This window comes from Rousettus aegyptiacus, unplaced genomic scaffold, assembly GCF_014176215.1.
Source record: "Rousettus aegyptiacus isolate mRouAeg1 unplaced genomic scaffold, mRouAeg1.p scaffold_m13_p_12, whole genome shotgun sequence".
In the NCBI taxonomy this organism is placed as follows: domain Eukaryota; kingdom Metazoa; phylum Chordata; class Mammalia; order Chiroptera; family Pteropodidae; genus Rousettus; species Rousettus aegyptiacus.
Genome location: NW_023416287.1, coordinates 28,613,891 through 28,638,943, shown reverse-complemented (window position 1 = coordinate 28,638,943; position 25,053 = coordinate 28,613,891). Strand labels below are relative to the sequence as shown.

Below are 25,053 nucleotides of genomic sequence, written 5' to 3'. Positions count from 1 at the left end.
TTAAGAGTAGACAATGAATGGGATTTTAAATATTTCCGGCTCCTTGTGCATGAGCAGGGCATCGAGGGAGTCAGTCCATTGTTGTGTTTTGCCATGTTGGGGAGGCAACAAAGGACCTGGACACCAACGAGTCTGGATTCCCATGACATCTCCCTGCCCTAGTGTAATCATACTTTCTGTCACTAATCTCTGCCAGTGAACAGCTGGTTTCTGCAAGGTGGGGTCAGGGAGGGACACTTGCTCTCCTGGTACAGGCCCAAGGCTCCGGAAACGGTCTGGTTTAGCAGTGCTGAACTCAAACCATCCTAAAGCAATACCTTGCTCTGGTGATTTATAAACTTGGATTATGCAGGACCCCAGAATTCTTTGGTAGTTGCCAAATTGCTTTTGTGCCAAGACAAAACATTTAACGAGCTTCTGTAATTCTTTATTCCAGGAGGGAAGTGATCTCAAGATTCACATGTGTTACTTTAAGGAGCCTTCTGTCCAGGAAACTCAATAGTGGGAAGGTCGAGATCAGGCTCCTCAAAGCAAGGATGGTTTTCCCCTTTCTCCAGGTAGAGGGACTGAAGCAAGATAGCCTTGGTTATCCTGGATACAGGGAAGTGAAAAGGAAGGGAAGGGACTCAGTACCTTTCCCATTCCCCATGAACACTGGGCCCTCTTTAAGCAGGCCCTGGAAGAGAACTTTCAGTCCAGAAACTTGGCTGACTAGAATGTACCATGAAACTCAAGCAGTTAACTCAAGCCGCTTGTTTTTAGATGAGAAATTGTCCTGAGATTCTACACATACAAGTAGAATCAGCATAGAAAAGTGGTAGAGGTGTACCTTAATTAACTGGCTAAAAGCCCAGTGAGACTGGGTGGTGATCAGAAGCATAACTTGAAAGCAGCGGTTCTCCTAAATGCAGATTCCCAGGCCTGGCCCATGATGCAACAGAAGTGGGGCTGGGGAATCTATTTTCAAGAGCTCTCCCCTCCTCCTCCTTCCTCCCTGCCTCATGTACAGTAAAATTTGGGAACAACTCTACTAAAGCATGAAGTACTAAAGTACAAGCTCTTCATTAATTACAATGTTTTTCCTCCTTGTTAAACTGAATTAAGTAGCCTGGAAGCCAGTTTGTTGCTAAATTGCACCTGACATCATTTTTAAGTAAAATAATTACACTGCCCCTTGAGCAAGTTGTGGTCTAAATGCTTTATGTTTACTGGCTGATCTGAGGGGTCAGTGAGTCAAAGTTAACTTACTTGGTAATATTTCTTAGGCAGCAAAGAGCCAAAGGAACAAGGGTGCAGTCTTTCTACCTTTCTAAATGCCACGTATTTGTCTATCTAAAAGTGACTGAGTGTGCATCTAAAGATCGGTTGCCTTTAAAGAAAAAAAAAATCTTATGGACCTTCAGAGGTTTGCAACTTGGGCTGAGCAATGTTCCAGCATTTCCGTTTCGGCTGTGGGTCTTTCTTGCCTCTACTGGGAATGAGAAACAGGAGTTCAGAGGTTCCTGGGCTGGGAAGAGACAAGCACATGGGTTATGGGAAGCCTCCTCCTGCTAATGTGTATTTATACTTTGTAAGCTCTGATTCATCCAAGCACTGGAACCGAAATCTGCTTCCTGAGGTTCTGTTTTTAAATAGATAGTTTGCAAAAATAACAATTATTTTTCTTAAGATTTTTTTTCCCACCCCACAAGCAGCTAAACATCCCAGCTCAGGCTATGTCAGTCTCCAACAATGCCAACAGACAGCTTGGTATTCAGAGGTAGGAAGGGTGCCCGGAGGCAGTTCTGTGGGGTTCTGGCCCCGCAAGTCTTAAAAACAAAGTTTAGGCACTATTATAGCAATCGTGTTGTGTCACTTCAAAACTATGAGATATTTCTGGTCTATTAAAAATAACAAATTTACCTTTGAACAATTGCTTCCCGGTGGTGGTTAAAGAGCGAGCAAGTTGGGTGATGCTCATGGGGCTGCGGGTGCCGTTGCCTGGCAGCGGAGGGGCCTGCCCGCGTGCCCGCGTGGCACCCTCTGAGATCGTGTCAAAAGGGCGTGGCTGCCTTGCTTTGGACTTAAATTCTACCTGTATTACTTGCTCTTGCATGCCTGGCACAACCTTCCTGGCTTGGAGAGTTTCTTTCAAATCCCAGGCAGCTTTTACAAGTCTTAAATTATGTATCATTATGCACAGGTCCAGTATTAACGAGTAATATGCAAGTTGGGAAGATTAATTTGAGAGTAAACGTTCTTAAATCCAGTAAGAAACTCGAATTGAGGCCCGCCCACTGCCTCCCCTACCTCACTCCATCCCTTTCCCCTGCAAATATCCACACCAGAGCACCCAAGGGTTGAATTATCCAGAGAGCAAAAGCAGATGCCAGCAACACGAAAGGCACAGCTTTGTTTTAAAGAGAAGCTCTCCTGGCAGGGCCAGGGTGGCTCCGCCATGATCCTGAGGGGAATACAAGTTCGCAGCTGGCTTCCTAATGAGTACTCGGGTGCCGCAAAGACTCTCCTGGATCAGAGCTGTGTCTCCTCCAGGGTTTGAATAGAAAGGGTCATCTTCCTAAATCTGAGAGCAATAGGTGTTTTTCGAACCAAAGGAAGATTAAGCCCTGTCCCTTTGTAGGTGTTTCCTTTGTTCTTGGGCAGCTTCTGATTTTCTTTTTAGTTTCTAGTTTCTGCTTCATAGAATTATAAAATGAATCATTAGAAGAGTTTCAGAAAGGAAATCGACAGCTCCATTACATCCTACCCCTCCCTGTGCATGCACACACATGTACGTGTGCATGCACACACACACACACACACTTTACAGTTCTCAGGACAACAGCATTGCTCTCTGCACTTGGGACAGTCCTGGCCAGTGGTCAGGCGATTGCAATTATCATTAGGCTTCATCACACATTTCCCAACCATTCTTGCTTCCTCTGACAGGCTACTTCAAGGTTTTCATGCAAAAAAATCACCTGAGTATTTAAAAATATTGAAATCCAAGTAGGTTGAATGTGATGAGGTTCACTATGTCCAGTGTGTAGTGGGGCCAGCAATGACAGATCTGGGAGTTCCTGAAACTGCCTGTGGGCGGCTCTGCTTCCTCCACCCAACACCCCAAAAAGCCGGCTCTCCCAAGCTCTCCCCACCCACTGAGGGATTAGGAATGTATCCCAGGAGTCATCTTTAACCCATTGTCAGTCATCTTTAACCTGTTGTCAGGTGGGCCAGAATTACATATTACACAAAAGTTTCCTATGCGCTGAGGCACCCACGCCGAACTGCTTGGAAAACCTTGTCCTGGAGACAGAAATGTAAATCATCCAAGTTCAGGACATTAATAAGCAGATACTCTCAGGGGGCTCACTCTGGCCGTGCAAGAATGGTTTTGGGAAGTGTTTTTGAACGAATCCAAGGCTTAAAACAGAAGGGAAGAGTACCAAAGTGAAACAGCTAACAGTTTGCACAAAACTAAGGAAATTGTGTCTGCCAGGTAAAGGAAAGGGAGGGGAGGGGATGGGGAGGGAGTGGGATGGGGGGCATGGCCTCACCTCGGCCTCGGGCTTTCCTCATTTCCACAATCCTGTTATTTCTGTGTTTCCTGTGAGTTCTCAGTCCAACACTCAGCAGAAGAGGTCCTGAACATTTCCTCCAGGGCAGTCTGTCTCCACACAGGCCCGGAGGGTCGCCAGGCCCTGTGTGCCCAGTGGTCAAGGGCACGCACTCTGGAGCCAGACTTCCTCGATTCCATTCGCAGCCCTTCCTTCCCGGTTCCTGGTATTGGTAGTTTCTGTCTGTGCAGCATCGGGCTCACACAAGTGTGGCCTGCCAGTAGAGTTTCTGGGCTTTGGAGTCAGACAGACCTGGATTGTGGGCTTTGCCACTTTACTAACTTGAGAAAATTTCTGTACTTCTTTGTGTCTCAGTTTCCTCATCTGTGAAATGGTGATAGTAAATGTGTGACACTTGGTAATCATGAAAAGGGCTGCAGGAAGAAGATAGCGCGCTGCTCTCAGTATTGCTTCAAGCATCCTCTAATATGATACAGAGCCCATTGAAAGATGAAGGAATCCAGTCAGAATTCAAAGATGGTGTCCGTTCTCACCATTATACTGAGCCCCTGTCAGAGAAGTGCTAAGGGCTGCTGGGTCTGGTGCTAGATGGAATCCCAAGGTGACCCCCAAAGATTTTTGGCCCCTGGTTCCTTCACCAAAACAGGGATCTAGGTGCTGCTATGAAGGGATTCTGTCAACGTAAATAAAGTCCTACATGAGTCTTAAAATATAGAAATAATCCAAGTGGAGCTGCCCTAATCAAGGAGCTCTTTAAAAGCAGAGAGTTTTTTTCTGGCTGGCCGCACAAGAAGAAGTCAAAGAGATTAAAAACATGAAAGAGATTCAGCACAGGGGAGGTTTCTCCATTACTGGGATGAAGGGGCCACAGGGCAGGGACCTGAGAATAGACTCTGGAAACCGAGCGAACTCCTTGGTCAACCACCAGCCAGACAACGGGGCCCGAAGTCTAACAACCTAGAACTGAATTCTGCCAACCACCTGAGGGAGCTGGAAGTAGATCTTTTGCTAGTTGAGCCGCCAGCTGAGGATACAGCTGGCCGATACCTTGATCCCAGTCTTGTGAGACCCAAGCAGAGGACTCAGCTTAAAGGTGTCAGTAACTGTTCGATAATCAATTTCTGTTAAGTCGCTAAGTTGATGGTAATTTGTTAAGCAGCAACAGCAAACGAACACAGGCCTCTTCTAAAGTGACTCGTATTAGCCTATGTGTAGGTGCTATACTTGATTTTGACTATACAAATCGTCAGCTTTTCCCCACATCTATTCAGTGCTTCCCACCTGTGCAGCAGAAGGGCTCTTTCAAGACAAGCATGAACTTGGTGCCCAATTAAATTCAACAACATTACGTGGTTTATGCATGTAGATGGCCTAATAAAGCCTCTAAATAATAATAGAATATAGTTCTTTTTTCCATACCCCCCTTCCCCTACCCAATAGTTTTATAAAATTAGGACAAATAAGGTAAGCTCAGGCACCTAGCCTTGGAGGACTCCAGTACACAGAGAAAGACTTGGGCCAGCTTTTTCTCCTTATGAAATGTGATATTTAACTCTTGTTTTCTCGATGAGGTTTTCGGTGGATTGGACAACTCAGAGATACTTAGTAATCCCCCCTCCAACCCCCAGCAGCCCCTCCCCATAAAGGAGTTCCCTCCCTCCCTGGCTGTCCTCACTGCACAGTGGCCACTTCCTTTGGACCAAGACAGGGCTAAGTGTCAAGCCCCACTTTCTCTCCCACTATCTCCTCTTTCCAAAGTTTGCCTTCTTATGGTGGCCAGCAAGCCTAGGTGGACATGCATAGGTGGCAGAAAGGCTTTCTATCGAGTTCAGCGAGCTTTTCTAAAATACTACCAGGACCCCGAATTCGGCCTTAGAAACATGTGGAACAATGGCCAAATTCGTTTCTACAACCAGGAGCCAGAACAAGCGATTTGATAACCCAGTACCGAGAAATACTGTCTCTAAGAGGAAAGGCAAGGCTAATTTGATATTGACAGTTCAGAGATGGATGAACGATCTGCTTATTTTTAAGCCTCATATGGAGATTTTAGGTGAGATCCAGGAGGTTCTTCCAGCTGGAGATTCTTATTAGCATCAACATAAAAACCCCAACAGCAGATCTCCTGCATCTCTTCCTCCCAGAGGTGCTTTCAAATTGATCAGGCACTTTTCATTGGAGAGCTACCTGAGTGTGCTTTTGCAGGTGCCCCAGGCTCTGCCCATGCAGTCTCCAGTCTGCTCTAGATGGTCACCGAGCTGAGCAGAAGGCACATGGAAGCATTTTAAAGGAAATACCCACGTCGAAGCAGCGCTGCTCTTCCACAAGCCCCGATTCACTCTGGCATCATTACAAGAAAGTCCTTCCAGGCTCCTCCTACTGGGACACATCCCAAATGCCCAGCCCAACCTGCCACATCAAGGCTGGAGGTCGCTTTAATTTACTGTTCCACCTTCTCCCTCTGACAAAAGGAATGGATGGCTGGTATTAATCCCCTCAGGCACCCACAGTGGGTTTGGGAACGAGCCCTCTGCATTCTTCTCACCAGCTGAGCATGTTGAGGAGGAACCAAAGAGGCCTTAAGAGCCACTGGGCCTAGAAAAATTCCCCGTCAATCCATCTCCTGCCTCCTCCGCAGAAGGGTCTGCAGTTTCAGGGGCAGGTGGGGAGAGGGTTGTGAGGGAGTGAGTGGAATTAAGAGTTGTGTGTATCCGTCAGTGAGTCTGTGTGTGTGTGTGTGTCTGTATGTCTGTGTGTTTGCGTGTCTGTGTGTGTGTGTGTGTGTGTGTGTGTGTGTGTGTGTGTGTGTGTGTCTAAGTACAGAGACGGGGCTAGTAACAGAAGAGCCGGCGAGAGGGCGTGGGAGACTGGGAACTTATTTATAAAAGCTCTTCTGCCCTAAAGCAAGTCAAACTCCCTGCTGAGGAACAGCTTTTTCTTCCTCCCTTTTGAGTCTTGTGTGCTGAACTGACCTCTCCCCCGGCAGAGGTCAGCGCTCTGCTCACCCTGTGCGCACTCGGCCTTCTGGGGCTTGGTCGCCTTAGAAGCCCGAAGAGGAGAGAATTCTTCAGCTCTCATTTCTGAGAAAAGCTGTTGTAAATCTCGTGAAAAAGCTGGGTTTTTTGTTGTTATTGTTGTTTTGCTTTTTTAAGAAATATATACATTATTATCTTTTGGGAACCACGGAGAAAACAAAAGGCAAACATGAAACTATACCAGAATCCCCTCCCACAGCCTACTTCACCCCCTAATATAAATCAGGCTGGGTAATGAATGAGGTTTTAAGAAATGTAACCGAACTTAAAATACAAGGTCAGCATCTCATCCTAGGTAATCCTTCGGAGGATGAGAAATTCTCCTGATTTTCCCACAGGGTTATTTCAGATGCGCTTTCTGAGCCAAACTATTTTAAAAGCATTCACTCTTCTACTGCTCTGCCAAATGTGAACTTGAGATTCTCATGCACTTTTCGAGAGCTTATTAATGATATTAATGATCATGGATCAAAGGCAAACCCCAGACAATTATTTAGGTGCTTTAAAAACTCATCTTCTGTACGAGGGTAACAATTTCTCAGGGCTGCCGAAGACAAAGCTGTGCCGGGTCTAAAGAGGAATTACTGACTGTCGGGCCTTAAGGAGAACACAAAACACGTCTCTTTGTATGATTAAAATGTATGCTTATTGATACCTTATCACCAAAGCCTTTTCCATTAGTAAAGTAGGTACACTTCTGATTTGCAGAAAGCCCCTCCCCTAAAGGATCCTCAGTTCTTGGCAGACCTTCCCTCTTTTAACATCCGGTATTTAAACACACATACCCTATGTTTTTAAACAACAGTTCCCAACTGTGGTTTCTCATAAGAATCATTATCTGAGGATCTTTTAAAACTGCCAACAGTCCGTATTCAAGGATTCTGATTTAACTAGAAGCTACCCAGGTAATTCCGATGTGTGGGCCAGTATCCAGAACCGGTTTTTAAATAGATGGAGAAATTAACACATTGGAGTGGTCTGTTTACCTCAAGATTCTACAGGGCCAAGGTGGCACTTAAAATATTAGAGATAATTTTATTTGACAAATGAAGAAATTGAGGCTAGGGATATAAATGGCTTGTCCCAAAACACACAAGCAGAGGCCTGGACGCAGGGCTTGCAGCTTGCAGCGCCATGCCATCGTTTAGACTCCAGACCCCTAGTCCGGGTCCGGGGCATCCTTCCTGTGGGCTAAGCCATATGGTGCGCCGCCCTGACCAAAACACGAAGAAATGGGTTTTGCTTCATCAATTGCAGTAGTTGGTTCTCGGCATTTCACGCAGTTACTCAAATGTATTATTCCAATCTGACATTGAAATGCTTCTGAAAAATTATGAACAGGACCTGAGGGAAAATACATTTATAAGCAACCAGACAGGCTTGGAATTCTGTCGTGAATGGTGGTGTAGAGAAAGAGCCAGCACGGGACTGCATTCAGTGGTGAATAAGGACTAGATCTGCTTAGAAAATGGAAATGAATCCACTTGGGAAACGTTAAGATTCTCTGGAAAGGAATCAAGGTCGCATTCTTTAACCCCTCACGAGAGGGGTCTATCTTAGCTCACAATTGGGAGCAGAAGTGGGAACATAACTGCATAGTGAAGACCACCCCAAAACTTTACAGGCCAATTTAATCATAACATCCCACACAGGGTTTTTCAAATCTAAATCTTTAGGACCTATGGTTCAAACGCAGAGCCCCTCTGAATATTTTACCTCGGTATTCGAACCCTCGGAATTGCTTCAAGGAGAACAAGTCTCTTAATAAATAGAATATAATTTTAAATAGCATGTTCGGAAAAGGGCATTTTAGATGTATATTCCTTGGGGTTAATTCCCTTGTTTTGAAGAAAAGTGATGCACACTAATTTTTAAAAGTTTTACTTTTTATTCATAAAACAGGCTCATTTCCACCACATACTACTTTCATCTCCTAGGCATGCACAACTATTTAAATAATTTAAATAAATGAGAGGACACGGCCAACTGGAAAGGGCGCTCTCCTGGTGATTAGTGTTTGGCTTTCTAACTTGATGGAAGAAAGTTATTTTAGGGATCTGTCAAACCCACACCTACAGTTGCCTGATCAGATGCTTTGGGGTCGAATGTGTGGTTTTATTGGGTTTTGTTTAATTAAAGAATTACAATTTTTGTTAAGTAACTGTAATGACAATTATAAGGTAACACATGATGATATGCTGCATAATAAAACTTATTTGAATGTAATTTGAAGCCCAGTTCTGAGTAGTTCTCCACAATTAAAGGCAATAATTTCACCACTCAAGTTCCCTGTTATGCTATACAGTGATATATATTTGTTCCTTGTCTGGCTAAATAAAGAAAGAAACCAAATTAGAGGGAGTTCTGCAGACTTCTGAGAATCTAATTATATCATTAAATTCTAATACCAACGATATGTAAGGTTAGACTCCTGTCTTGAGTAATTAGCTGAATTAACTTCATTTTACAATGCTTAATTTATTTTGTACTAAGGCAGGCTTTAAACCATTTAACAGAATCGGCTTAATTTTGATTTTTTACTTGCTCCAACGTGTTTCAATTCATTAGTGTTTCAGTAACAAGGAATGAGCTCTCTTGGTTTGTCTTAACAAACCAAGCATGGACATTTCCTCGGAAGCGAAAAAAAGGGAATTGAAAATGACTTCCATATTCAAGTCATAGCATGCCGAATAGAGAACTTTTGGCTCTTAGGAAAGCCATTTGTTACCTCAAAAGGAAGGCCACTCACTAGAATTTGGTGGAAACATTACAGTGGGGCCTGCCAAGAAAGAACTCAAGGAAACTGGGAAGAGGCAATACTGTGATCCCAGCCACTCTCTTGGGCACAGCAAGTTTCCTTCCCTTAAGTGCTCTGTTTTCACCAGGCTCTTTCTGAAATCAAAGGCCACTGATATGCACAACAATTCATGCTAAAATCCAAATAGGACATCAAAAGCAAACAATTAACTGTGATTCCATTGTTGTCCCCAAGATATATCTTGAGATATCCCATTCAGAGACAAGTTACATTCTCCATAATGCAAAATAGAGGGTTTTCGTGAAGGTTGCTTTTTATAAAAATGAAATACATTTTCCTACTTCTTTCATATCAAAATGAGTGAACAAAAAAGCTGCAGCACTTACTCCTCTCCCTAAACTTTGCTCCTTTGTAGTTAGCAATTTATATGCATATCTGGATGACAATTAACCTCCAGTGGCAAAAAAAGAAAAATGTGTAAGAAAAATCACACTGACCGTTGTCAGACATTTCAGACATAAAATAACCTAACAAAGCAAGACCCAGCACCAACCTATCAAAAAGTTGTTTGCAAGCACATCGAGATAACTTAGAAGCCACGACACTGAGAAAGTTAAGGTGTTCAAAGTTATAACATTAATCAAACTGGGTCTGCATTTCTTCCAAGCATCAGAGTATACATTTAATTTGGGGTTTTAAGTAAGTGATTGAAGAACTTATTTTTTTGAACCAAGAATAGATAGCATCTCAGGTTTTCAGATGCTGAATTACTAAGGTGATTAAAAATATCAAAACACATGCCACTCCCAGCAGTAGAGAACTCTTCATTTCCCACCTAATAAGCAACAAAAAGTCCTAGTGGCCATTTTCCCCTTTGCACTTCCAAATATCCAAAGAATCACACAACCACTCAAATAACAAGAGATCCAGGGGTGTTTCAGACACGTGGAAGGAAAATGCTTAAAGGCAAAATTCCTCAAACACATGCCGTAGTGCATGGAAGCAAAGAGCCATTTTGTCTGTTAATCCTGTTAAAATCCGGTGTCCGTGATGGCTGTGAGGCTGTATCAATCCGTAACCAATGGTACTATTTTGCCTCTTAGATCACAGTAATTGTTATTTCCACAAACACACCGTACTCTAAAGCTAAGACTTTTCTTACATCATTAAAAGGACAAGAATAGGCTTTAATCATTGGCCCAGGTTAGCTAATGAAATAAAAACTTCTCGATAAAAACTTTTTCTAGTGCCTCCAGTTCAAACATCTTCTAGTTCTGTGGCAGGCAGCAGCGATTGTTCTGGAATAGCTGTCTTTTTTATTCTAGCCTGGGAACTTATTGTTTATTTACTCTTTATTGTTTATTTATTCTTCCAGGGAGCTTATTGTTTTTCAGCTTATATTATTTGTGCCTCCTCTGTTTAAACTGTTCCAATAATTGTTTCTGTGTAAGAATTCAGTGGCACACTGTGGTCCTGTCTTCATGAAGAGCACACCTAAAACATGGATCACTCTGAGGAGCCCACGATGAGCCATGGAACTCGATGTTCTACCATTCCCTTAGGTTTCTATTCCGTACAGTCCACCCATACTGGATGAAGAGGATCTGCTCCATTGCATTTTGTACTCTGTTGGGCTCCCTCTAATCCTATAGAATCCTTTGTTTGGAATCAGCTGGGAGCAGGAGAAAAGCTGGGAGGGAAGAGGAAAAGATACCAGTGAGCAGAGGCCATGTTCCCAGGCTGGGACCACAAGAAAGGTCAGGTTTCCAGGCAAGGTTTGGATCATCAAAGGAAAAGCATCTACATCCATGGCCAAGTGTGGTGACCAAGACTGAATTTCATGACCTAAAATAATGCCACGAAACGTGGTTGCTTCTTAACGTGTCTTACCTTACAACACAAATGGGGAAAGAAGACACGGGGAAAGACAGAATGAGCTGGGACAAACCACTCATTAGTCTTAAGCATGAACTTACACTGTTTCCATATTCTGTTATTTCGTTGGGCTTTTTCTGGGTTATTTTTTCTGCTAACTCCAACACTTTTGGGAATATACTTGATTTTCCTTGTTACTAGGGAGGCACTACTTCAAAGGACCACCCAGTGTTGAGCAGAAAAAAAGATATATTTGATGGGTTGCCTTTGAAGATGGTTTCTTCCTTATTTTAGAATGCAACTGAGTTAAGAAAGTCCTCAGTAGGTGTCTATCCAAAATAAGTCTTTGCGATGATTCACTACATAACATTTCAGCAAGCCCACTTGAGACATTAGTGGGTGATATTGTAAAACTAGGCTCCTGTTTTGAAATTTTAACTGCCTGTGAAGCCTTCCAAATGGAAAACTGGAAACTCCAGCCACTGAGCTCCCCTTGGGTTCTGGTCCATCTTGAACCTAATCAAAATCTTAAAGGTGAAGACAGGGACAGGAACTACAAGCAGGAACAAATGTCTCCCATGTCTTCCCCTAATGCTTGGCCAAACTATATGCAAACGTCCTGCAATTCATAGGGTAAGTGACAGCTCACTGGGTGCTATGGCTGTCACCCTTAAGAACCTGGGAACAGAGTGACTCATACACTAAAACCAGGTGCTTTACAAGTTTGAGGGAACTAAAGGGTGCACGTGTCCACATGTGGGCCCAAGCTGATGAACTGGAGGCCATGGGTAGCCAGGCCGGAGGAAATAAACACTAAGGAGTCTCCAATTAGATGGTAGTTCTTGAACTTGAGCATGTTTTAGAATCACCCAGTTTCTCACTCAGTAGATCTGGTGTGAGGCCCAAGACAGGCATTTTTAACATTTTCAGACAATGATGTTGGTGTAGGACTAGATGATGAGAACCGCTGGCCTATCCTTCACTGCTGCCCTAGTCAGACTGAGGGGCAGGATAAATCATACCCCCAGAACTGAACTGTGGCACTGTCTTTATGTTGCCCAACGCACAGTCTATACAAGGAGGCACATGGTCAATTTCTTCTTATAATTCTTCATGAATGGTGCTATCCTTGATAATGTGAATGGACGTTTATCATTAAAAAATTTTTCTAAAGACAGTTATAAAGTATGATGAGAAAGTAGCAATGTTGTTAGGATAAGCATATAGGCTCCTGGAGTTCACCGCTTTGAAAGCTAACCCTAACACGGATTTATATTTTCTATTTAAAATAATCCTTCTAATTCCTTTGAAATCACAGCATCTATACACACTTCTCATTTTTCACAGATTTGGCCACTATATCCCCAACCACAACTTTGCAATCCTCTTTAGTAAGTTAGTGGCCTCTTTCGTACTTCTTCCTCTTCTTGGTTGGGCTGCCCTGAATTGGAACTAATCTTTCAGTGTTTGTGGCTGAGCCGGTTTGCTCTGCCTGCCCTGGCTTATTTTTCATAAGATGTCTGGAGGAGAGATTTTCCAAAACATGCAACTCTTCATTAGACACGGTTTTTGCCAAATCTTGTTTCAAAAGTAACCCCGGATCTGACAGCTCTAAAGTTGGTAAAACCCTGACAGCTTTGCCTTTTTCTACTATTATTTCTCTCGAGACTAATCGATCACTTCCAAGAGACACTCTCTTGTGGTGGTCGAAGTCTTCCACAGAGCCGCAGTTCCTGCGCTTCTGCTGTTTTCTGGCCCCTCGTGGACTTTGTTTTGGACCTGGTGATGCTGACTCACAGCTCCAGACAGGGCTCCTGCTTAGAAGCCCTGTGTCTAACCACTCCCCAGGATGAGGTTTTTGCTGGCTGCTAGTGTCTTCTGGCTGGGTCTGATGAACATTTTCCAGCTTTTGAACAGTAAGCCCCCAGTGGCTCCCAGCTGCCTTTATGTAATCCTTCGCTTGTCCCATGGACTCCGATGGTGGACTGGATGAAGCTTGAGTGCCACCCCTTCTCACTGCATTCTCTGCAATCACTGAGTCACTACACGTTCTCATGTTTCTGCTGCTCTGTGATTTGCTCAAGATGCTGCTTTTTGTTTCAGCTCTTTTCACACTAAAACAAACAAACAAAAAAAGATTTCTTTGTTTTGTTTTGTTAAGCTGTAATGGCATAGTTTCCTCCAAATTCCCCTTACCACATTTCCTACACCTGAAAAAAGAAGGCACACACTACTCTCCCTTTTCCCTATCTTCCTGGCAAATCTAGAAAAACCCACAATTGCATGTTTGAATGCAGACTGGATCAAGCAATAGCCTTCACGTTTCCCAATACATTAAGACACACCAGGATACACTGTTTATTGATCACTGAGTTATCAGTGGAGTTTAGAATTCATATTTTATCTTAGGCAGACAGATGTTTATTTCAGACGTTAAGAGTCAGTATTGTCTACATTTGATACATTGATTCCCGCCCCCCCCCCCCCAGAAGTACCTGCTCGAACACATCTAAAGCAGAGGCTGTGTTTACATGCCTATGTGTGTATGCATACAAGAACATGCTTGTATATGCATATGCGCACACACACATGATTTCAATTTGTAAGCAAAGTATCTTCCGAAATTTCTCTCAGGCCATTACAAGGTATTACTCAAATATAAACACCATTTAGCCGGTGGCAGGCTTGTTCATTACCATTAGAATTAGAATGCAGTTAATACAACTTGAAATGTCCTGGAAAAAATTCCAGAGAGTATGAAAGAAAAAATTCCAGAGAGTAAGGAAAGAATCATGGCAAACACAAGAGAGTGTGTATGTATGTATACACACACACATATACACACACACTCTCACATGCCTTTTTTACAGTGCATACAACAGACAATGCAAACTTCACTCTGATGGTAAAATTCACATTGAAGGGCAGGATAAAATCTGCACGGACAAAATTTAGAGACTAGAGACTTTGACTCCAACATATATTTTCAGGCTTGAGAATGGCAAGACATTTCTTAGACCACCAAACTGAAAACAGTGAAGCTGAAATATTTAGTCTGGAAATATATATATATATATACATATTTATTTATTTATATATTTATATTTATAAATATATATATTTATTTATTTATATTTATATTTATAAATATATATATATTTATTCACATTTTCACTGTTGCTATCAGGGGCACAAGGATCATCATAATTATGTTAGGGTTGAAACAAGTATTTTAGGAAAGGAATGTATTTTTTTAGATCTGTCTAGTCATTTCGAAAGTTGTATGAAACATACCACTGACAGGTGCTTTTCATCTTCAAAGCGCTTGTAATTAATTACTCTGCGACACACCTGTGAAGCAAGGACTTGATTTCTGTTGTCCAGAAAGCAAAAGAACAGAGTCAAGAAGGTGGAAGAGCAAGTGTGTGACTTAGGGCAGGCTCAGTGCCAGAGGGGGCTTTGTGATTAAGTCCCATGCGTTCTTGCTGAATTCTAGACTTCACATGATGTAGCCACATATATAGACAGAACTGAGAAAAAGGAAACACGTTGGACCTACGTTTCTTTGAAAGCATTTCTCTTGAGCTTTGTACCGGGAGGAAGTGGACTCTCCGCACACTCAGCAAAATAATCAGACGCTCCATGGAGAGGCCTTTCTGTCTCCTCCAAAAGATAACAAAGATTCAACAAGAAATGTATTAGCTGAACATGAGAAAAAACAGTTATACTCTAGATGCCCCAGTGAACACATTAATTTTTGTGAGGCCTAGATGCAACTGCTTAGTATTAGGCTATTTTGATTTTTTTTTAAATCTAGAACTTCTGATAAATTGTTACTTCTTTTGAACTCTCAGCCCACACACTTCATACATTAACATACGCCACAAACATACGAGGCTGTGATGGAAAGGATGTTGATTCCGAACCATCTGCGAACTCTTGGCCAATGTCTGATATTTCTCAGGCCTCAATTGTGACGAAACCCAGAATCACAGTGCCAGGCAGCAGCATGTTTGCGAGCTTTGATCTTCCAGAGAGACCATGTCATGCGGTGGTCTCTACCCTGACTATCCTAAGAATTGCCCACATTTTCTTTGGTTACAAAAATACAGAATATGGCTTTTGGAATACTCAAGACTGCATTGAGAGTTAAGCCTTTAAATATCGGTACCTTGAAAACTGAGCTTGTAATTCTTGGCTGCTAAAAAACTGGGACATTTTTTTCCCTTAAACTAATAGCATTACCATGGTTTTAAATAATTCAGAAATCACAGGTCTAAGGGTACCTATCCTTAAACTTACAGTAGAATTAACGACAGCCCCAGGGAGCCTGGTAGATGGCAGCCATCAGTATGATGCTTCCATCTCCCACAGGCCGATGTATGAGCTTTGTCTCATCACTCGCCGCCCTCCCCCGCTCAGTACTAGCCTGTAGCTCTCCCTAACCCTGCCTGTGGGGTTCAGACCTGGACCAATGTCATATCTGGTTATGACCTATATCAGTTTTAAAGTCAATGAACAGAATATTACAAGTTCATTGGATTATACTGCATTTTGATGTTCCTTCCCCCTCCCCAAGACTTACTAGTTGATCCAAAAGAGCTACACTTTAAAAGTTAAATGAAAAAGATTGAGAGAGATTGAGATTTATGTGTGAAACATTTCTAAACATGCCCTATAAGTACAGTAGATTTCCCCCTCACAACCACACCCTATAAATGCTGTATTTTCAGAGCTGAACAATTAACATAAGGAGCATGAGTCAGGCTTTGAACAACTCTGTGGGAACCAGAAAGCCTTTTGCTATGAGGAATGATGTAAATTCCCCAAGGCTGGAAGAAGTCCACAATGGAAGGCAGTCAGGGTCATAAATAACAACAATGGATACTGCGGAGGCCACAAAAAGTAGGATGCCGTGACAGTGACACTTCGAATCTCATACTGGATTCAATCGCTGCCCTTATTTATTTATTTTTAAACTTAGTTTAAAGAGCATTATGTATTTCCTATGGGAACTTCAAAAACTTCTTTAAGAAACAGGACAATTGACTGTCATCCCAAATTCCTGTGACAACAAACAATGAGGGAGAATATCCTTGGAAGAAAAAGGACAACAGAAAAAGTGACATAGTGACAGAAGGAAATGTCCAGTTCAAAAAGTGTAAACCTCATGGAAAGAAAGAAAGAAAGAAAGAAAGAAAGAAAGAAAGAAAGAAAGAAAGAAAGAAAGAAAAGAAAGAGGCAAAGCAGAGTCTCCTGCCTACAAATTAAAACCACATTTGGCAATTTGTTGAAGGAGGCATATTTACATTTGTATGAAGACTGGGTGGGCAGGAAAAAAAAAGAGATTAGACTCTTTCAACTCTTGAACTGTCAGATCTTATTAGAAAGCTCTCCTTCTTACATTTCTAGGGTCAATTCATTCCCCTTTGTTACTAAATCGCAGCCCAAGGGCTGCCCCCGCCCCCAACAAGTATTCCAGAGGAAGCAGCTATCACCTGGAAACAGGATTTCCCAAGGGAGTTGTCCTGATTACTGATGGCTTTTCACATCAGGCATCGAAATGCAATCCATGGCTTATATAGAGGTAAAACTCTCAGATGCAGATAATGTGTAGTGTCTGCTGAGGTTTCAAGTGCCTCTTGGTTGTACATGGACAACACTACCCCTTTTTAAATTCTGCCTTGACATCTTCTGCAAAGATACAGATAAACCCAACATAATTAGAAAAGCTACCATTTGGCCATCCAAAATCTAGAGTTAGTCCCCTGCCATGGGAACTCTATTTATTTTTATTTTTGGCAATTCTTTAAAGATTTTAGTTTTAAAACTTTCCACCTGTAAAGAGTGTCTAGACAGATGAGTTCCAGGAAAAAAAAAAAAAAACAGAAGTAGAGCAAGGCCACCAGCCCCAGAAGGAGTCTAATCTAGGGAGCCTGAGCAGCCCGGGCAGGCTCCCAGACAAGTGATCAGGCCGTGTCCCCATCCCTGGGGATGCTCTGGGGACCAGGGAGCCATGCTGAGGTTGAGAATAGCCATAGCACATGCCTAAGGTCTAAGAGGGAGGCTGAGCAGGTAAGAACTCAAGTAGGATGAATGATATTACCTCAATGCTGTCTGGTCTGACTTGGGAAATACATTTTAAATCCTGGAGAGAAAGAACTGCAAAGAGAGCCCTGGCCAGAATGAACTGGGCAACTGAGACTTGTTTCCTGCCTCTAGTCAGAGAATGAGCTGGACTGAAATACTGGTTGAAAGTATACTGGTTCATTAAATGTGCTCCGATGTCTTGCATATACATGACTATTTTCTAAGCCTCTTGCAATGAAAACATAAATTCATGTAAAACAATGATTACTAACTTTAGTATATATTTTATATCATGTCTTTTTCAAATCTACAAATACGAAAACTTTACTTAGCACCAAAGAAAAAAAAGAAATACTGGTTGATATTCAAGTTACAAAGGCAAGTTGAAATTGTTGATAAATCAAGGTGTTTACTTCATAGTGACTATTGAGTGCTATTTTTGAACAGAACGCTCTTGGATTAATGAGGGATGGGGAGAGAAGTTGGCCTAAAAAGACATGAAAAGCCTCTGCTTTTGAGTTTATAATCTCCTTGAGGAGTCTGTAACATACAGCTGGGGCTCCAGTGATTCTGATATGCAGCAGAGTTAAGGAACTTCTGCTCTAAAGTGGCATGGAAATGACAACTGAGCCCAGTCCAGCGGAATCAATCAGCCAACACTGAACTCTTTGCCGGGTGTTATTCAAGAATCTTGTGGAAAAGGATGTGAACCCACAGAAATCATCCTTGCTCTCATGAAGACTCCATCCCAATGGGGAAGACAAGAAACAAACAAAAATATAATGTGTCAGGTGGCAATAACGTTATAAGGAAAAATAAACCTCTAAAAGGTCATGGGGGTTGTTTTATATATATGATGGTCAGGGAAGGCTGTGGTTAGGTAACAAGTAAAACTCACTCAGAGACCTGAGTGGAGAACAAGCCACGTGAGCATATGGGGAAAAGCATTTCAGGTGGGAAGAAGCAAAAACACTGAGGCTCTGAGGACAGCGTGTGCTGTAAGGCGGGGAGGAACAGGAAAATAATGCAAGAAGGGGTCATTGAACAGGCAAGAAGTCTGTGTGTGTATTGGTGTGTGGGGGCAAATTAGGCATGGCTTTTATAAGGGTGGCACATTTTATTCTAAGGAGAATGTTGGGCCTTTGGAAGTTTCCAGGAAGAAAAGTGACTTGACATTAGAAAAGAATCACCTTGGGTATAGCAGAAGGACAAGGTGGAAGCAGGGAGACCAGTGAGGAGGTTACTGCAATAGACAACTCAGAGACGACAGGCCTTGGGGGATGTGGTGGGGGGATAAGTGGTTAGATTGGAAATATAATTTGAAGGGGGACCCAAAAGGATGTGCTGATGGACTGACTGATAAGAGGTGAGAGGGAGAGAAAAGTCAAGGCTAACTCCAAGATTTATGGTTTAAATAACTAGATGAAGGAAGTGATCCTTTACCAATATAAGAAGTACAGGGGAAGGGACAAGCTTGGGAAAGTAGAACCAATATACCAATTTTAGGTATGCAAACTTACCTCCTAGATATCCAAATGGAGACACTGAGCAGGCAGTTAAGATACAGGTTATAGGAAGAGAGTTGTCTGGGCTGCAGACACAAAGCTGGGAAGTCCACAGAGATGGCATTTAAAGGTATCTCTCAGGATGAGCTCCTCTAGGGAGTGAGTTTGGATGAGAAAAAAGAAGTTGAGAATGAGGAGGATTCAGGAAAGGAGACTGTGAAGAAACCATCAGGGAGAGAAGAGAAAAATTAAGATAACATGACATCCCTGGGGGCAAGAGAAGAAAGTGCTTCACTGAAAGTGACAACTGTGTCAAATGCTGTTGACTGGTTAGAAGTGAAAACTGATCAACAAAAGGTGTTTCTGGTGAAGTGCTGGGACCCAAGCCTGCCAGGGATGGGTTCAAGAACATAGTGGAGACTAGAACTCTCCAGTAGAAATATATCATGAGCCATGCATATAACTTTAAATTTTATACTGACCTGTTAAAAAAGTAAAAGGAAACTGGTGAAATTAAATTTCAATGTTATGTATTATTTAACGCAATATATTAAATGTTATCATTACAATATGTGATCAATGTAAAAATATGGAGATATTTTATATTTTTATACTAAATATTTGAAATCTGGTGTGTATTTCATATCATTTCTGCCTCACCACATTTTGAATGCCCCATAGCCAAATGTGGCCAGTGGCTACAGTGTTGCCCACCACAGCTCTAGATAACACTTCTGAAGAGTTTGCAGTAAAGGGGAACAGAGAAGTGGGATGGTAGCTGGATTGAGTGAAGTAGTTAATGGAAGGTGAGTCAGTGATGACTCTGGAACAGGCATATTTGGACAGATGTGATCAGCCACCATGTGCCAATCTCTGACTGAGTGTCAGGCACTGTTTCATGTACTCACCAATGTCACCTTCAAAACAGTTTGGTGAGGCAGGTGATATTGTTCTTACCACACTCCAGGGGCCTGATTCAGCATGACTAACAGCATGGATGGCAAATGCCACTACTCACCTGACAAACGTGGTGTCTGCTGGGAAAATACTGCTGCCTGCTTTCAGCCGCCTGGCTGCAGGCGCTGAGACATCATTATCGGTCTAAGTTGGAATTAAGAGGGGCCATGGTATCAGGCCGATGGTCACTTCCAGAGCCCTATGTATGTACCATAACCACAGTTCACTCCTCACAACCATGGCTGGAGGGGTGTGACAGGAGCTATCCCACCAAATTCTTGTTTCCACGATTGCAGAACATCCTGCCTGATATGAAGGCAAGACTGGGAGAAGAGAGGGAAAAAGGTCTTTAATGCTAGTAAGATATTTCTCACAGTAGTACTTAATATAGTAACGACTGTGGTATTCTCTGTCCTTATCTTCTGATAGCTGGACCTATTTTCTCATGGTTATGTACATGAGTTTCTTCTAATTCTGTTTTGTTCACTCTCAAGTAAATAATAATGCAACCATAATATTTTAAAAGTAGGTAATTCATGGTAGAATATTTGAATGTAGTCATGGGTCACATTCTAAATGTTATTGTTTTTGACTTTCTCATGATCATTTCTGCTGAGCATGACATACACAGAGTTGATCAAATCAGGTTAACACTCGGGGATTGAGAGGTGGTGTGCAGAGGTGAGGGGCATGGAGGAAAAGGTCTGGCATTCCTTGGTTCCTTGTGTCAGAACCAGTTTCTCAACACCCCAATGGTTGGTTTCTCATCTACCTTTCAGGATAGTTTGAGAAATTAAAATGCAGCAAGGTGTATGAACCACATTTTTGAAACTGGAAAGCACCAAGCATGTTTTTTGATATTATTATAAAAAAAAAAATCCTTCATGACTACACAAACCATATGAGGTTTTAAGAAGGCAAAAGACACCTTGCATTTGTAGAGAACTTATAGGATTAAAGTCCTTTCCCCCACATTTCATCAAAGTCTTAATGAGTATTTGGCAGACAGGTATGGTCCCTATTTGACGGAATGAGAAAAATGAGACCCAAGAAACTAAGTGTCTAAGCCTCCACAGTTAGCTAGGGGCAGAACTGAGTTGAGAGGGCCTGGCTCTCTGAGCAGTGTTCTCTCCACTGTACCTTGTGGGTCAGTTGCCATCATGGTTAGGGAGAGATGGAGTTATAGAAAGCGTACAGGATGCTGAGTCATCTTTGGGTCCTTGGGTCTAACTCCCTTGCGGTTACTGCCTCCTGGTGAGATCTAGACAAGCCATTTATCTGCTCTAAACATCAGTCCTTTCATCTATAAAAAAGGGATGGTAGTAATACCTTGGTAGTGGACGTTCACTCATTTTCTGGAAATAACAGTCAGATTTTCTTCTGGGGAACCATGTCCCCACTATCCACCTAAATGCCTGTACTTTTCAAGAGGCTTGTCTCCATGCCTGACTTAAGAAGTGGGCCTGTGACCCAGTCCAAGCCAATCCAAGTACAGAATTCATGAGCCTCAAAGAGAAGCATGAGATATAGATGGCCTGGGAAGAGACCTGCTCTCTTTCCCCATAGACCTGGGAACAACCACTTATAGACTGAGAATGAAGCCAATACAGTAAAAGGCAGAACCAAAAGATGGTCTTGATGACATTCTTTGTGCCTCTGATCAAGCCATACCTGAATCCTGGACTTTTCAGGCACATGAGCTAACAACCTTCTTTTTTTTTTTTTTTCTGCTAGGTCATTTTGAGTTGGCCTTCCTGTCTCTTGAAAACTAAAAGGTTCAAGACTGATACAATCTCTTCTCAGGTTTGTTACACTGAATGAGTTATTGTATACAACAGCCCTCTGCAAACAATAAAGGTCTTATGCAAACAATAAGAGCTGAGCAAAAGTAATATATTATCGTCTCATTTGGGGGCCAACAATATTATTAAAATGTAGAGCTAGAACTACTTTCAATTCTTTATGATTTTATAATAAGGTAAAGAGAAAGTTATTCTTGAAGGTTAGTGTGATGCCTAATGATTTTCAGGAGCATCAGTATTCTGAAATGTGACCTGCTACAAAAGGTTGAGTTACTTACAGAAAAGCAGCCCAAGTAGAACAATATGGCAGCGACCGCAATCTTCGACCATATTGCAACGTGACCATGCAGAAACCATAGATCTTAAAATGAGGAAGAGGACTCTCTCTCCCAAATTTCACTTCTAATATTTTCTTAAATTATTAGATAATTAATAAGTTAATGAATTGGAAATGGCAAAACAAGTGAGATAGAGTAGTAATGAACAATTAAAAGAAGTACAGAAATATATATGTATATCGATTCAAAGGAACTGAAGCTAAAAGAAATAAAGGAAAAGAAAAGTAGTATTCCATGAATTCCACTTTGGCCTGAAGTTGTTTTCTCTAAAGATGTTAATGATTTGTACTGAGACAACACAGACAAAGCACTTAGTATAGAAACTGGCACCAGTAAATGAGTCTTCATGAGATACCCATGAGACAGACATGACCTTCCCCATTTCAAAGAGGAGGAAACTGATGCCCTATGAGGCTAAGTCATTGGCCCAATTCCCACAGTGAGGGGCAAGCCTTTCACTTCGCTTGGTTTGTCTGGCTGAGTCCTCTTTGGATCACTCCATTTCTCTGCCTTCTCCGAAAGGATGGGTCTCTAAGAAAAAGCAGAGAGTGCAGCCTTGCTGATGATGCTGCTGCTCGGGTTATCGGACACGCTAGTGTTTTTTCTTTAATTATATGTTAAAAGTTTTCTTTTCTTCTGAATTGATGACTATGAAACTGTCTTGTGTAGATCTAGGGAAGTACAAATAAATAGTTGCAAAGAATTTTAACCTGAAAATAAAGTCGGTGAAAAAAATCAAGGAAGTTATTTTGTAGGAAGTACCCATTTCACAGGGATTTTCCAGTTTATGTTCACCTACCCTCAAGAACCTAAAAATAAATCCTGAATAACCTTAGGTCTCTTAGTTGGGTCTCTTGTGTCATACAAGTGTGACAAAATATGGATGTTTTAAAAAATTTGTAGGTTTGGGTCCAGCTCTTAAAGATAGGGAAGCTCACTGACCACTGAGAACTGAACGAAAGTTATTTGACTAGAAACACATAAAAATATACATAACTTTTTTTTTTTCAGGGAATTCATGAATCATAGGTTAATAATACCAGGTTTAAATGTAGAAGAAAAATATCTTTGAAAAAGAGAAAAACTTTATAGGAATTACCTAGGCAGAGCTAGCCCACCTTTGGGGGTCTCCTTATTAAAAAACAACTTCCTTCATGAAGGCTGTGATTGAAAAATGCCAACACCCACAGGAAGGTTCCCAGCTCTTCAGTCAGGGTGATAATCATTTCCCTAACACCTTCTATGGCTCAGCATATGGGCCTGGTCAGGATGGGAGAGGAGAGAGGTGGATAAGTATGTAGTCCAGCCACACAGGTAGTAGGGCTGGCCAGAAAAGGGCCCATTGTGGCCCTGGTCCCCAGTGGGAAAGAGGCATAAGAGCCAAAGAGAAGACATCACAGATGTCTGTCTTATTTCAAAATTGTATTTAGACTTGGCCATCAGCCCAGGGATGCAGAAGAAATAGCTCTTCCAATTTCCCTTGAACATAGACCCCTTCTTTCCAAAACTTCAATGTTATGATGGAAACAGCTTCTGTAGACTTATCTGGGAATCTTACTGCATTGATGAGACTGTTTCTTTGGGAAAATAAGTACTGAATTTGAAACCATCGGTTTACTAACAAACTTTCCGACATAATCCAGTTGCATGTCAAACTCAGTTTTCACTGAGGGTATTTTGACAACCGTGTGCGCTTTTAGAAATTTGGGCCTGGGGAGTCTGCTGTCTCTAAACTTCTAGGTACCTTAGAGAAGGTACCTTTGGTGGGTCACCCACCAAAGCCATATCTCAGTGTGAGTCTACAGGCAGTTACTGAAAATGAAAGGAATTTTAGCTGGGTGGTCTCTGCAGATTTTTCTTCTCTTCTGGATGCTGGTTAACAGAGCCTCCACTGAAGGTCACAAGTTTATGCTCTTATTGTATCTCTTTTTCTATTACTGAATTGCTGGCTAAATGACGGTTTATTACTTAACATTTCGCTACTTTAGTTTTTATAACTGCAAAATGAATCTGGGCTGGCAAGTGGAGACAAATTAAAAATGAAGGTGCTGAGCCTCTTGGAAAAATATTATGTACAGATGGATATGATCAGGTATTTTTCTCATTTCTAGCAAGGAGGGTAAGATGAATAGCAATCTGCTGATTTGGCATTAATGGCATTTAAATTAACTCCTCTTCCGGGGAAATGGAAATGGTGATAATAATCATCAATATTGTATAAGCACGTTAGAGTTTACAAGACATTTTAATATTCATTATCTCACTTGCTTCTTAGGAAAACGAGAAAGCTTATATGCCAGGAATCACTTTTATCTCTGCTTAACAAGTCAGGGGCTGATGTTCTGAGAAGCCAAATGACTTGTCTATGGTCCTCGAGTGAGTAAAGGGAGAGGCAGTGGTCAAAGTAGGTTTTTAAATTTGAAGTCTGATCCCTTTTCTACTTGTTTTATTCTCTGTCATGGTTTTCCTAAATGAATCCATCATCTAAGTGGTTATCAAAGGGAGACTGTAAGTTTCTGCATAAGTAAAGATGCTTTACGGTAAGAAAAGTGCAAAGGATTAGTGAGTCCAGACACACCTATTCGAACTTACGTATCCTGTCTTATTATAACACAGCTAAGGGCAGGTTCCTTTAAAGGACTGGAGGGGAAGACATGAACCACATCATTTAGAAATACTGCTGGCTAATCATTTAAGAGAATTTTATTATCAAGAAAGGAGAAGAAAACCTTAGGTTACTGTAACATATAAGCTAAGGACAGTTAATCTTTAAAAAAGAGATTTTATCTGAGAAAAATTTTTTCTTATCATCTCCGTCATAGTCTAGAAAAACCATTGTAGATAAATTAAACCAACCAAGAACAATTTTATCCTGCCACTAGCATTTTCATTAGGTCACCCACCTGCAAGTCCACATAAGGGCAGGTGGTGGATACTATAGTTCCCATCCATATCCAAGGAAAACAGCTCATACATAGGCCTTTGAGGGTGTGGCCTTAATCTGTTGCTTAACTATTTACTGACCCTGTGTTCTGACACTGAGCACTGACCACAGCTGACTGCAAAAAGGGAAGAGCAGTTAGCACAGAGACAGAGAGACAGCAGGCAAGATGGTGGGCATCAGTTTGCCCCGCTA

At 41.9% G+C, this 25,053-nt stretch overlaps 1 protein-coding gene across 1 annotated transcript in view; it reads right to left on the bottom strand.

Moving 5' to 3' along the window:
• Positions 1 to 8,457: 8,457 nt before the first annotated feature.
• Positions 8,458 to 25,053, bottom strand: part of LOC107507102 (SLX4 interacting protein) — a 171,297-nt gene continuing 154,701 nt past the window's right edge. The window contains exons 8-9 of the mRNA XM_016138102.2: positions 14,785 to 14,888; positions 8,458 to 13,339 (exon numbers count right to left, since the gene is read on the bottom strand). Of these exons, the coding sequence (XP_015993588.2) occupies positions 12,622 to 13,339; positions 14,785 to 14,888 (822 nt within the window). The 3' untranslated portion in view covers positions 8,458 to 12,621. The remainder of the gene's footprint in view (positions 13,340 to 14,784; positions 14,889 to 25,053) is intronic.